At 39.1% G+C, this 15011-nt stretch overlaps 1 protein-coding gene across 2 annotated transcripts in view; it reads right to left on the bottom strand.

Annotated features, from left to right (window-relative positions):
• Nucleotides 1-5445: 5445 nt before the first annotated feature.
• Nucleotides 5446-15011, bottom strand: part of LOC149087823 (pre-B-cell leukemia transcription factor 1-like) — a 313057-nt gene continuing 303491 nt past the window's right edge. For both annotated transcript variants that reach the window (XM_089231736.1, XM_089231735.1), the window contains exons 8-9: nt 12627-12707; nt 5446-11423 (exon numbers count right to left, since the gene is read on the bottom strand). In XM_089231736.1, coding sequence (XP_089087862.1) covers nt 11403-11423; nt 12627-12707 — 102 coding nt within the window. In that variant the 3' untranslated portion in view covers nt 5446-11402. The remainder of the gene's footprint in view (nt 11424-12626; nt 12708-15011) is intronic.

Here is a 15011-nt window from a genome sequence, read left to right as displayed (position 1 = left end):
TTCATGGTCCATCCTATCCATCCCATTGAAACTTTTGAACACTTCGATCATATCTCCTCGACACCCGCGTTCATCCAATGTAAGCATATTCAAAAAATGAAGTCTCTCTTCATAACTCAAGCCCCGTGTGCCAATAAGGACACGCGCAGCTCTTCTCTGCACCCCTTCAACCAAGTCTATGTCCCTCTGTAGGTATGGTCTCCAAAACCTTACAGCATACTACAGACCAGGACGAACTAAGCCTCAAAAAAGCGGAAGAATGACTTTAGGAGAACGCGAAAAGACCTTTTTGAAAATGAGACCAAGTATACTATTCGAGTTTTTGACCACCACTGAACACCTAAGCCACTCATCAATGAGAATTTCCAAATCGGTGACCCTAGTTGCATCCGGGATAGTGATACCATTCAACTCGAAAGAGAACCGTGGGTTGTTCGAACCAAAATGAGCGACCATGCACTTATCTACGCTAAACGTCATGCTCCATTCATTTGCCCATGCTGCAATCCTGTTTAAGTTGGTCTGGAGCAACTCCCTATCGTTTTGATTCCCGATTCCCCCCATTAGCTTCACATCATCTGCGAATTTGCTAGCAATCCCATCGATACCCTGATCGAGTTTGTCGATAAAAATTGAAAAAAGTATGGGGCCTAGCACACTTCCTTGAGGAACTCCACTTGTGACGTCTGTCCAACCAGAGAATTCCCCGTTCACCATAACTCGTTGCGACCTATCTCTTAACCACGATTCTATCCAATTCAGCAAGTTGCCCCCAATTCCAATCTCGTGTAAACGCTTCAAGAGTTTAAAATGTTGGACACGATCGAATGCCTTCTGGAAATCAAGGTAAACAACATCTACATTTTTGCCCTTACCCAAAGCCTTCGTCACGTGGTTTGTTTTTGCTGTTCTTTCATAATTTTGCTTCGATTTTTGAATTGGAATATCTCAGGGAATATTGCAATTAAAACCCCGGAATTTTTTCTGGTGGCCTCGGGAAATACAGGCCAACAACTTTCTAACTGGAAATTAGAAGACCGGGGGACCGTATAACAATTTAGATTGCTCATTTTATGACACACTGTATTTTCACTCTTAAAACTGGTAAAGGGAGATTTTTGAGAATTTTGTAAATTGAAACCGAACCTCTGTGGCGGATCAGACACATCCAGTAAGGGGTAAGTGAATTTACAGGTAAAATCTGTTAACGCGTAGACACCTATTTGACACAGCTTTGCGTTGAACTGCGAATGATCATATTGTCCACAAAACTGTACCTCCATATCTCAGACACGCACACCTGTCTAACTGGGGACAGATTTTAATGGAACCGTAGGTGTCTACTTTAAGACAGGTTTTACTGTAATCAATATTCGTATTTCTCTTGGCGTGTCATTATTTTTCAGGTGCCAAATAACTGGCCGGGAGCTCAGGTAAAGCTCCTGCTATTGTTGTTTTGTTGAAGATTTATACTGCTCCCATATACCTTGCACTCAATAAAAAATTGCATCGTACTCTGGAGGGACGAGGGTATATTCATGTGAAATTAAGGGGTTCTTAATCAGGGGTCCAAAGGACCCTGGAAGAAAGACCCTGGAGGAAGGGGAATCGTGAATCTAGATGAGAAAAATATCAATTCGTTTTTACATAGCCATATCAGCGGTCGAAATCATTGGTGGTCCGCCTGGTCCGAGACCAGAGAGAAAAAGAACTTGGTTGTCCGCGGGAGCAGTAGCGAAAACTTTCGTCTGCTCGCCTCCTTCCGCGATGATACATTGATCGCGGAAGAATCTCATATAGGAAAATCACTGATACGCCGAACGATTGTCTAATTGTTGTTTTATGGCTTTTTGCACCCTTTGGTGATATATCGCGCGCACATTCTTCTAAATAATACAAGTAATATACTACTTGTAATATATTTAGGAGAAAATGAACTAATATTCAGAGCAGATTTCGTTTAGCGGACCACTCATGATGTCTGCGGACCAGTAGGTTCTTGTAAATTTCTTATAAGTTCTTGTGACTTTTATTTTTCAATTCCAACGCTGTATATACTGAATATTATTTTTCAGATGGGTTCAGCCTTCAGAATGTAACTGGAGCCACAATTACCAAACATGGATCTGTGAAAACCAGAGTGTATTCTTCACAAGTTCGGGCCCTAAGCAAATATGAATTTTTGGGGCCCCTAGCATGTGGTCTTCTTTAAGACAGAGGAATACGCAGCGGATGGAGTATGTGGGACGTGTCTAAACTACAAAAGGCAGCCGATTTCGCGGCCCTGGACCCGTGCCCAATCTGTGCATGCGAGGAACAAGCCCTGCTGAAAACCCACGCTTACTGTTTCGAGTCGCCTCTGCACCTTACGGAAATAAGCGTTTAATGTAAAAACGTGTCAACGAGTTCCATGGTCCGGGGCCTAAGCAATTTTGAAGGTTATTCAGCCAAATTTATTCATTTAATTCATTATACAGCATAAGCTTTTGATATAAATTAGGGCTTTTTTGGCCCCACTCCTTGAAAAGACGCGATTAGTCTGGTGTGTCATGCGAAGGCCAACCGTGGAACCAAGCCTTTCCGCAGTGGCAAAAGCTCATCGCGCCGGAGAAGGGGGATTTCCCCCCTAACAAAAATTTTAAAAAATCATTTTTTTCCCCATGGGCTTTTTTAAAAAATTCAAATTAATTTTTTCAACTTTAGAAAAAAAATTGTGAATTTGACATATTCTATATCAAACTATAACTTATACTGCTGTGGTGTTTTCTTCATATACTGGGAGCACAAAGTGACATACCATTGAGAACCTATTTAACGAAAAAGAAGGCATTCCAAAAGTCATTGCCGATGAACAGTTTTTTGACCCTATCGGGGCATTTGCCCAACTCTGACGAATGTGGCCTATCGTTTGAGTCGAGACCTATTTGGTACACAAAGGTCGATATGACATTGTTTATTTGTGTAAAGAACATACGCACACAGAAAATCTATTTTATATATTCTGTAGACATCAAGTTTTTCTTTTTACAGCGAAATCTGTGAAATTTGAACTTTTATTTATCAAAAATAACTCTTAAGCTACGATAAGAGTTATCTTTAGTGAAAACGGCCACCTTTTTATGCCCATATTCTGTTATTAATTTGATATTTATTGTTTGGAGATGCGATCTTTGCGTGACGTCATTTTGTACTCAATAGTATAACGGAATTCAAAGAAATCCTTGAACAAAAGAAGTTCCTAAAAATAACAACGTATTTGCAGTTTTTCCCGATTCACCGTAGTTTCGTATTTTAGGGTAGAAATGCGTAGTGACAACGCAAATTCCGTAGTAGTTGGCAAATATGGCTATGAGAAGTTGACGAATATGATAGTGATGAGCTGAATAATAACGCTGACCGCTCAGATGGAGTACCACTGATGAAAGACTTTTTACTCTTGGAAGAGGGGTCTCGATTTCAAACGCAGCAAAGTGCCAGTCAAATACGAGTATATCAGGCACAGGCACTGTATTCAATCATAATAATCGGAGTGTCTAGGGGCCTTTGAAGACTGGACAGACCCCACTTCCCATCTCGGAGAGATATCGAAGCGTAAAGGTCTAGGAGCCACGACAAAGTATAAAGTAATAATAAGAATCCGTAAACAAACGTACATTTTGTCACGCGGTGTTTATCGTAAACGCATAGTGTAAACATCATTTAAAAAAATTTATGACCGCTTTTATTCTTAAAAACTCCAAAACGTGTACAGGTTCAAGAAACTTCATGTTCAATCACAAGTCAAGCGACTTCTGCCTTAGAAGATTTTGCTCGAATGCGGTAGTCAACGAAGTAAGCCTTTGACAATAGCATCAAAAAATTGTAGACCTTCCTAGCCTTCAGCAGTGTTCTCAAACTTTTTTGAAGGGAAATCTCACTTTCGTTAAGGGTGAGTGTGCAATTATCTGTATGAGTGAGCGTATGAATGACCAAGGGAGTGACTGAGTGCATGGTTGAGTAAATTACCATGTGAACGATCGAGTGAGTGACCATATGAGTGATCGAGTGACATTAATGGAGTGATCGAGTGACATTAATGGAGTGAGTGACCGAATGAATGAGAAAGTGAGTGACTACAAAATAGGTCATTCATTCGGTTACTCATAAGGTCAGGAAAAGTGGAATGTTCAACTCACTTGGTCACTCATACGATCAGGGAGAAGAAATGCCAGAGGCCAAATTATATCGGGGATGAAATTTCGGGGGACAAAGTTTCCGTAAACCGTTTGGTCCAGGGCCACTCCAATTCGAAGTTACGTCCCTAGCATAACACAAATAAAATTCCACATGTACGCGAAGATCACTCACATAACGAATGCTTAGACACAAACTGACGTCTTTGATTGACACGCGTCTCGATTACTGTATTAATTTGCGAGCCTCTTTGGAAATCGAGAATCGATGTCAAGAAGCTGATATGCGATAATTCAACGGTTGTAAATGTGTATAGTATGCGCGAGGGCAAGCCCTCATCATGTATTTGAAAATGCGTTGAGAACCAACAAACAAGAGACTTTTTACATTTTTCGTACGAGCGTGATGTCTAAACCAATGAGTTAGAACCACAAGCAAAATTTAACTCCGCCTACAGGTGGAGTAGACAAGAGTCACATCGTTTCTCCGATGCCATCATTTTTCTGTGACGTAGAGCTGAACAACTTATACAAGGAAAGAATCTAAAGGTGACGTCTTCAAAAAAATTACCATTGATTCTACTCATTTGAACATAAGCAGAAATATAAAAAAAAATCCGCGCAATTATTATGTCACTCGAAAAGAAATGCAAATATTGATATTTTGAACAAGGCCAAGAATGAATTCCGCAACCCTAGAGAGTGACGTCATTCAAACAACGCACGATCAGGTACGGAACAGAAGAGAAAGAATAACTAGTTTTTCTAGAAATAAAGAGAAGCTGGGGAAAGATAGAAAAGTTTTTTTTAAGATATCGCCAAGAAGCGTGAGAGGCGATGAGTAGCCGAAACTGTTATCATTTCTAATAATTTTTTGAGGCTTTAAATTTTCGTCTATAATTTTTTTTGTTTTTGAGTGAGATGAGAGTACCTACATTTTTTAAGGACGATACCTTTGGACCCTTTGTTAGTAGAACTTAAAGCTGGCAAAAAAATGTTCGTACACGGATAAATGTTTTTGCAAGTAATTAAATTTTCATTCTTCAAGCGAAGAAGCGCCATCTGTAGTAGAAGTATCGAACTTTCTTTCGTTATAAGATAAATGAATTTGCGTCACGAATTTTGATTCAAACCATATAAATGTTGAAATTCACGTTAAATTTTTTTTTTTAAATTTCTGAAAGGCCTAGGTGTCTAGTGACTTTTGGTCCACCCCGTGCCTTAAAAAAGAAAACTCGTAATAAAGAAATGGCGAGACACAAGATTAAAAATTCAAAATATTTATTTTTTTTTCTCATCATCAGATACTCGAGTGAACATTACGTAACACTCAAGACGCACAGATCAATATTCTACAGCACATTCTCTTTTTTTTCTTTGACAAGGAAGGGTTGGGGGGCGGATCAAACATTCGGGGGACGGGGGGGGGCGAAACAAACAACAATCGAATCAATTAATTACACATTTTCTTGACAACAAAAGAATTGCAATGAGAGAGAGAAAGATTGGAGCTTCTTCTTCCTTAAATAATGTATTGTTGAAAAATAAAGAAATCGGGGGAGGGTTGGCGGTCGTGAAAAATATTCTGTACATGGCGGCGGCGGCGGCGAAAAAACTGTACAAAGAGGACAATTAGATACATCATCACACTGTTGTTCGGTTAAAAATCCCGACAATCTTTATCAACTTGTAATGAACAAGCAATTGTATGTACGTAATTTTACACAACAATGTCTTCAGTAGTAGTAGTAAAAAATAATATTAATAAAAAGGAAAAATAATTCAACGCACAATAATTATCTTTTTTTTTGCTTAATTAATCGTTTACCGACGCTCAAACAAACTGTTTTATATTTTCCCTTCTTTAGGCTAAAAACTGTACAAGAAAACAATTGTACACTGACTGACCTGGAGCGTGTCCCCCTCTCTCTGGCAATACATTATACAGTATATATATATACACATTCAATTAAAAATCCGATCGTTACTTTCACGAGGCATTTTCTTGCATACTGAGAGAGAGAGAGAGCATTACTTATACATTTATACCGTGGGAGAAGTACCCTGAAAGATCCACATTTTCATTACCGTCTCGCAAAACAATCATCAATTTACGCGACAAATTACCGCACATTGAGAAATGAAGGGGGGGGGGGAAATATCAACAATTAAAAAAATTCAATCAATGAAAAATCAGTGATTTCAAATTATTCAACAGGAGAAATAATTTGTCGTACTACACACACAGAGTGATTCTGAACCAAAAACATGGGGGAGGGGCGTCATCATCGAGCTCGTTCAGACAGTGTTGCTCAAATTAGTTATTTTCCAAGTAGATCTGGTCTTTTGTTTTCGGCCGTTTAGTTGGAAAAAATGCCCACCTAGTTTTTTTTCTAGTCTTTTTCCAAAAAATTTCCCGTGCACTTAGTAGTCTATTATTAAATTACATGAAAATACGGGACGTATAGTAATCTAAATAATGACTAACATAAATTCTGGTTAATGACTTACAAGTGATTTCCGAGATATTAGGCCACAGTACAAGGCATTTTCTTACTGAAGTTTCGCCCACATCTGTGGGGGAGGGGTGGTATCTTCTGAGGTTAAACGGACGTAGGTTTTCGCGACAAGCGAGAAAGGCTTCGCACAACTAGAGGTAAGAAGCTCAACCTTAGAAGATGCCTCCCACAGATGTGGGCGAAACTTCAGGAAGAAAATGCCTTAGACCATGGCGTAATTGCCCAGAAACTACTTGTAAGTCGTTAAACGCCGGCCATATAAGCCTCAGACAATGCTTTAATTTTGGTTGTCTAAACACGGTTTCCAGTTGATTTTGATGGAAACATCTACTTGGAAAGTACAGGGTGATTCTGAACCAAAAATTGGGAGAAGGAAGTACCATCATCGAGTCGTTTCAGGTGAGAACGATGCCGATGGAGCGCATCTGCAGAACTCCTAGTGAGAATAAAAAGAGGCACAAGGCCTACCTAACAGAAAAGAGGCGAAGGGCCCAATCAAAGCCGCTTGAAAGTTAACTCTTAATGCAGCTTTGGGCCCAATAAACAGACTAAGACGCCTACCCGTGATGGAGGCCCCACACATGAGCGGAAGAATAGAATGGATCCAGGCCGAATGGGGAACAAAACCCGTGCAGCCAGCCCTGTAAGCAAGCCGACGCGAGATACCGGTCAATATCTTGCGAGCTCCCATGAACAACGGACTCGTGAACTCGATGTGGCTGAATTCGAGTATCCAATTCATTCCGACTCCCTCCCCATATTATGCCCACGTGGGCCTACTCAATAGAACCTGGTCGTGCTCGATTTGTTGAGTTCAGGTGAGAACACACGAAATTCATTTTTGTAGCACTAATTAGTCACAATGTCTTGATAACATTGCGTATTTTTCCGCAGGTAGAGAGCAATGTTATACTTGCCACGTTTAAGCTATGACTCTGAAATTGGGATATCCATACTAGGGCAGTGGTTCTTAACCACAAGTCCACGGACCCCTTGGTGATCCTTGGAAAGATTTTAAGGGGTCTGTGCGCGTTAGCCTGTGGCCCCCCGAGATGAAACCCATTAATGTTTTTCTTTCATAGGGGGCCAGCGAATAATCCTGGCTTGGGTCCCACCAAAGACCTAAGCCCCTGCTCCAAGATGCTACGGTTGTCATCTAATAGAACTCTAATTAAAATCAGCACATCAATAGTACATAAATAAGCGTCTCGCGTTCTTTCGCACAGAATATTTTCAGCATGCTTTATCAGGATCACCCTCATATATGCTACTTCTGTGAGAGAAGGGGAATCGAAAGTAAGAAAATAAAAATAATGAAAATTCGGAATAAATGCAAGAAATGATTCCAGAATTGATAAAAGTTCAGAATTTATTTAAAAAAAAAAAAAGCAATTCTATATAGACAAGGTGGAAATCCAGAATTTATGGAAGAAATTATTTCTTTGTAGACGAAAATGCAGATTTCCAGAAATGACGAGAATTCAGAATTTATGACAGAAATTATTGTAATTTCACCCCCTAACGATGGGTTCAGAACGACTCTGTATCATGCAAAACGACATCCACAAAAAATATCTTATCTCGTAGAAAAAATTGCACACAATATAACATATTAAAGTTGATGAAGAACGTTATTAACGATTTCAATTTTGTTACCAATTACGTACAAATGAAGCTGAGCATCCAATTAACATTGCAGTGCAAGAGAGAGTATTACACAAGGCAAACAGATACTGCACATATAATATCTTTAAAAGAAAGGGAAATAATAAAAATTGAGCATTTTTATAAAGATGACGATTTTGCGCTTAACGATTAAAGAAAAAGGAAATTGAAATATGTCACTGTAACATACACCACAATAAACTACGAGGGGAGGGGGGGGGGTTTAAAAAAAAATGGCACAAATGCACATATTAGAATACTGGCCATGTAATGGGAAGAAATGAATTGGGTACGGGGGCGATCCAAAAGCGTTATTTGCATAACAATGGATATGCGCAAGAAAAGCAGTGTGTTGCCAACAGTTTTTTTTTCGGCCATTTAAATGAGGAGGAAAATACCAATTTAGTTGTTTTTTTTTCTAGTCTTTTTCAAAAATTTTCTTGCGTACTAGTAGTCAATTATTAAATTATGTGAAAATACGGGAATGCCCGAGGACGTATGGTCATCTGGATATGACTAAAATGAATTCTAGTTGTTTTTGATGAAGAATTTGGTTGGGAAATATTTTTTTTGACTGTTGGCAACACTTACGAAAAGAATCCCAACATAATAATGCAAAAATTTTCGATTATCGTTTTCCGGGGCTACTTTGCACCAATCTTGAAAAAAGATTCGCAGTTGTCTAGCGGCTATTCTAATTAAAATTTACGAACGGTTTTGATTTTCCCCGACAGGACTCATTATCGGTCAACTCTCGGATTTGATTAAGGCCGGGATTACACTATAAAAGTTTGATAAAAGATTTTTTACAAAACTTGAAAAAGAAAACCATTAAACTTAAGCCTATCGATTACATTTGGTCGAATGTAACCGATTCGCTTATTGGTTGCGTTTATCAAGTTTTATAAAATAACTTTTATCAAGCTTTCGTAGTGTAATCGCGGCCTTAGTGATGTATCCGCAATTTTGGATGTCGTTTGCTTTATCAGTTGATTTAACGTGGAATTTTTGTCGAAAAAAAGTTGCATTTTCTGTCGAAAAACAACTTAATTAGAAAGTAAATGCTGTTTATTTTATACGTAGAAGCTAATTGTGTGTCTTCTAAATCATACCTATAAAGTTGGAAACAACTGATTATTCATCATTATATGCTCGATTGTAATTTGAAGGTTATGTTCTGAGTAAAACAGGTGTTACTTTGCACCACACACAAAAGCAGTGGGAAGAGTGTAAAAAGCAGAGGTCTTCAAATTTTTTCCAGTCACGAGCACTGCCCGTATCCATCATCTAAAGAAGAGCACCCTTACGCGGCAAGTTTAGCATTACGAGTCCACGAAATCAGGATGATTTCAGTCCTTGAATGCAGTTTGTACAAGGTGTTTCATGGGAACGTTAATCAAACGCTCGCGAGCACGAAATCGGCTACGAGCATCTACCATTCCAGGTGCTTCAGGGGAGCACCGTGGTGCTCGAGAGCAACGGGTTGAAGATGCCTGGTGTAAAGCAAGGGTGCTCAACATTTTGGACAGTGCAGGCCACTTCATTGGTTTGGAAACAAGTCGCGGGCCAATTACTTGATGTAAAATGTTACTTAATTTATATCTGGAAATGTGCCGCGGACAATATATACCGTATTTCCCGCATTCGCCAGCATGCCACAAACTCGACGGACAAGAGACTATTGAATGTTGGAGTTTGCATGCCAGGAAAAGTGAGGTTTAGAAAAGATCACAGTGGGTATTTGTTACGCACATGTAGCAAGGGATTTCCCTGATAAACATTCAAAAACGATGCAAAGTAGCCCCGTGTTAAGGTACTTTTAACTAAAAAATAGCATTCGACGGGAATTTAAAAAAAAAAAAAAAATTTGTCATCAAGTGATGAATTCGAATTTTACGGCAGTTTCAGAATAACAGAAAGACGGCAGCAAATTGTACCACATTCAATTTTCCTGCTGGTATTTTAAACAATTTTTAGCAACAGCAACAAACTCCAGGTCATCGTATGGATCACGTGATGCGATGACATATACTAAGTACAATGTGTATGTTTATTTACCCCCCAATTATTATTTTTAAAAATTTTAATTTTTGGAATTTTATTCCCCTTCCCCCTCATACTAAAAGGGGGATGCTTGAAGGGGGGTGCACGGGAAGGGGGGCGGGGTCGCAAAGGCGACAATTATCAATTAATGGACGACATCGAGAGAAGACGGACAATGGAAGGGGTGGGGGAGGGGATCGGGGGGGCCCCCTCGAAACGAAGGTACCAACAATCAATCAACAATCATTTTCTTCTGCTCCCCCGTTGCTCCCTCCCCGGCCAGCCTTTTTGTGTTTGTTTATTTTGATGAGAGGAGAAAAATAAAAGAAGATACGACGCAACACGAGAAAAAACGCGCAGGACGAACACGCACACGAATACGTACACACACACACACAAAACATTGTAAAAGAAAACACGACAGAGAAAGACACACACAAAAATAACAACAACACGTATCTTCAAAAAAAGGGGAAAAAAATTCGTTCTTCGGGAGGATTTTTCTCACGTGGCAACATTTTCGTTTGTAAATTTTACAATTTTTTTTCGTATGTAGGGGGATAGGTAGGAAGGTAGCACCTCCGAAGTCCAATGAAAATGAATGTCTTATGGCACAAATTTATATATTTATATTTATATATATAATATTTATATATATATTTATATACGCATTACGCGATGAAATGCCTCCTCGTTTTTGTCTTTTTGTTGTCTTGGCGCGCGTGACGATCCAGAATTGTTCTTCGTCATCACCACTGTAACACTCGCATGATGATGGTTATAAAACAAAATTCGTGTCGATGCAGCACTGACAGTCACAGTTAAGACAGAAAAGAGTAAAGAGAGAGACGAGTTCGTGGCCCTTCGGCCCCCAAAAACAACAAAGTATTTCTTTAGCAGCACCTTTTTTTTCTTGTAATGTTGTGTTTGTGTGAGTATGTGGCATGACTTTGACTTCCAGCGGGATACCAAAAACTAAACTCCGGGACCCAATGGACAGAGACTAGGGATGCAGTTCCGTCGGCTGCAAAAAACAACACAAAAAATTCCATTAGCGAGCAAATAGGAAATAAATATTCAACTTGTTATAAGCACGAATGATTGCCCAACAGAACTAATTTTAATTTTAATAAGTAATCCTTTGACTTCCGATATAATCGCAAAACAAGAACAACGAAAGAAAGCAAATACATTGAAAAATATGGTATTCCTAATACATTTTGACACACTGTTATCCTCTGAAGACGCACCCATAGTGCGTCGAAATGCATTAAGAATTTTAGTATTTATTTGTTGAATTTGCCTTTTTTCGTTGTTTTCGTTTTGTGAGAAGTCGATGGTAGTGTGATGGTTTGATCGAAATGTTCAATGTGGCCCTGTAGCGAAACGAAAGTTCTTATTTAAAGAATATATCCGGTATCTCTTTAATTTGGAGCTTAATAACGTTCGCTTTCCTATATATTGCTTTAATTAATTCTGCCGCACTTTGGTTGGATATACACTTCTCGTCTGCCACTAGATCCGGTTTAATTTGATATTATAAACCAGCGGCTTTGGCATGTCGAAAGGGTGTTGTGATCAGATTGCTATCATTGGCGGCCCACCGGTTAAAAATCCGCAACTACTTTAGTATGCTTACAGTATACTACTTCACCAAACACCAACTCTGGCCATATCGCTATAGTGCAATTTACTGCCATTAGTGAGATGGGTTGGAAGTGAAGGCGCTGTCTATCGGTGGTCGCCTCGAGTTCGTTAGGGAAAATATCTTATCAATATCCTCCTCCCTTGGGTTCCAACCCGGGACCCTGACAACAACCTTCACGATGGTAGACGAGCATCTTACCACCATGCCACTCGGCCACACTTACAGTATACTATCAATTGAAAGAAGTTACAGTCAAACTGTAACACCTGTTGGCAGATACGTATTAGGCCTGGAATTTACATGCTACTATGTAGCACGAAAGCATGCCTCTTTCAAACATATGGTATGCAACCAATGAGCTTGTTGGTAACATTGGCTCGAAAGTGACATGCTTTCGAGCTACCTAGTAGGATGTGTACTCCAGGCGTTATGGACGAGGTTCGGAACATCGCAGTGCGACGTAAAATGCGTGCTAATTGTCATTTTTCGACATCAACGAGAGATCCGATGTCGATTTCTACTGAAACACAAATCCTAGAGATTGTTGTGCGAATGCTCGATGCATATTTTTGTACGTACCTGATGCATGCTGTCATACATTCCACCTGCTCCATCGGCGTAACCCGCCGTTTGGGAGATGACGTGCCTGAGGGCATTAGCCTGCAACAAAACAAAACACGTGTTATTATCAGCACCAATACGTTAAGAAAAGAAGAAAAATTACATTTCATTCAAATACAAACGCACTCAAATTTATAAGCTTCGAAGTAAAAAAGAACACAATAATGTGAACACACTCTGTGATACACGCCTTAGCCGATTGTCCATGGAGAGGTAGAGACGGAAATGATTGATTTTCAACAGGGAAGATGGAGGCTGCCGAATAAACAAACCCCTACACTACATTATTCTGAACTTGTTGCTCACGAGCAAGATGGTGCTCAACGAAGCATCCAAGAGTGCTCAGTGATTGTTTGATTCCGTTCTCGCGAAGTATCAGTGTCCCATAAATTCATAAGTAGTTTAAAAATTTACAAAAATTGAAGGAATTGGTATATTTGAATTTTGGGGTTTGCGAAAAAGTTATTCTCACAAATGAATTTTCGCAATTTCTCTTCCTCCTAATTCTTAAGGGGAAGTTTTTTTTCTGTGTAAAAAAAAGGAGTAAATAAATCTCAGCGAGAAAAATCTCAGCGATTCATTGCTGAGATAAAACAACCAATGGAAACCTTATGTAAACGCTAGTGACAGGAAGATTCCGAAATGAGCTGCTAATCGTACACATTGCATTTTACAGGACTCTGATTTGCATATTTCAAGTGATTTGTTTTTGTGAAGCGCCTGCTATCGACACAAATCTGAACTAAATTTTTTTTAGCATCAAAATTAAATTAAAAATAAAAATCTCCCTTCGCGAAAAAAACTTTTTCACAAACCGCATTCACAAATATGTCAATTCCTTCATTTTTTATGAATTTTTAAAATATTTATGAATTTATGGGACATCCTGTACTGATTTTGAGCTGGAGCGTATGTCGCAGTTGCCCACATGCTATTTTTGTGATCATGGACATTGACGGTGCTCGCGACTGGGCGAAGAGCCCAGAAGCGATGACGTAGGAAAAATGCCTTGTAACTTGTTGATTCTCAAATTGTGTGCCGCGACATTTTACGACATCGCGAGTTATGGCGACGATAAAACTGTACTGAAAATAGTCATTGGAACTTTGAATCCGGACCAATGTTTTCTGCAGCACTTTAAGGTGTCGGTAAAAAATGAATAAGTGCCTTGAAATCGAACGGGGGCGCCTAACAAGATATTTTGTGTTTTAATCGTTTTCTCAAGGATGCTTTTTTGCATCATAATAACAAATTTTACGATCGTACCTCTAATGATACCTCTCTTTTTTTAAAATAACAATAAAAATACGGCGAATAAAATTAGCACCTTATAATGGATAATACCTGAAGCATTTCTACATTTACAGAAAAAAAAAATTTATACTAGTTAGAAAAAGGCCGTCTCGAAAGTTCAGAATTACTAGCTTTCGATAGCTAATAGAATTCTAATTTTTTTCTAACAACATCAAACACACTACCCTCTTCAATGGATCTAGTTAAATTCCGTAGGGTTCTAACATCGAAAGCGTACTGTGCTTCCTCGATAGAGCTCTTCAAGTCATCAACAGTCGAATACTGTATTTCATTTGCAAACACACTTACCTTACGTAAGCCTAACACATTCCTAATAGGATTCAAGTTAGAACTCCTCGATGGTCAGTCTAAAATCGATACATTTTCGCCATCAAAGAGCTTTTTTTTTTGTGGCCGCAGACCTTTGAATAGGTACGTTGAAATGTTAAGAAAACATCCGCCTGGAACATGCGAGTTCCTTTCTTTTTTGCATCACTAAATATGATACCAAGCTATTTGTCTGATTTCGTGCCCATTCCAGTCCCTCTTTTCCACCTCTCTTTGGTGTTTTCTTACAACAGGCGATTTCATAACCACTCTTTTATAAATCAAATACAACTGTGTCTGTTGAAATTTTCACTCCAGCACTTTTCATAATTTCACGAAGCCATTCTTCCATCGGTTTTGTTTTCGCGTAAACTTATACTGCGTTGCCTACCACAACCATGTTTTGGCTTTTGGGAAACACGTTGGGTCAATACACGACAGGCACATCATTTCGACCTGCTCAAAGCAATATCAATGTCGTTTACAGCCTTTCTTTTTGCTTTCAAATGAAGTAGGCACTCGAAGGATTTCATCGCACAAAATATGCGAAAACTTCGGCAATTTTTTTTTTTTAACGAAAACCAATCCGATAGCTTTCCACTTTCATACTATCACGTCCCTGATACGCAACAAAGACGACATCTTCGAAATTTGCATACAATCGAAAGTGTCCCAAAATTTTGAGTTTAAAATATCCAAAACTTATTTTCCTTGAAAATGACC

This window comes from Pholcus phalangioides, unplaced genomic scaffold, assembly GCF_987345545.1.
Source record: "Pholcus phalangioides strain wild (caught in Gottingen) unplaced genomic scaffold, Ppha-v1.0 ptg000004l_1, whole genome shotgun sequence".
Lineage (NCBI taxonomy): Eukaryota > Metazoa > Arthropoda > Arachnida > Araneae > Pholcidae > Pholcus > Pholcus phalangioides.
Note: the sequence above shows the minus strand (reverse complement) of the source record. Positions and strands in the feature narration are given on the sequence as shown.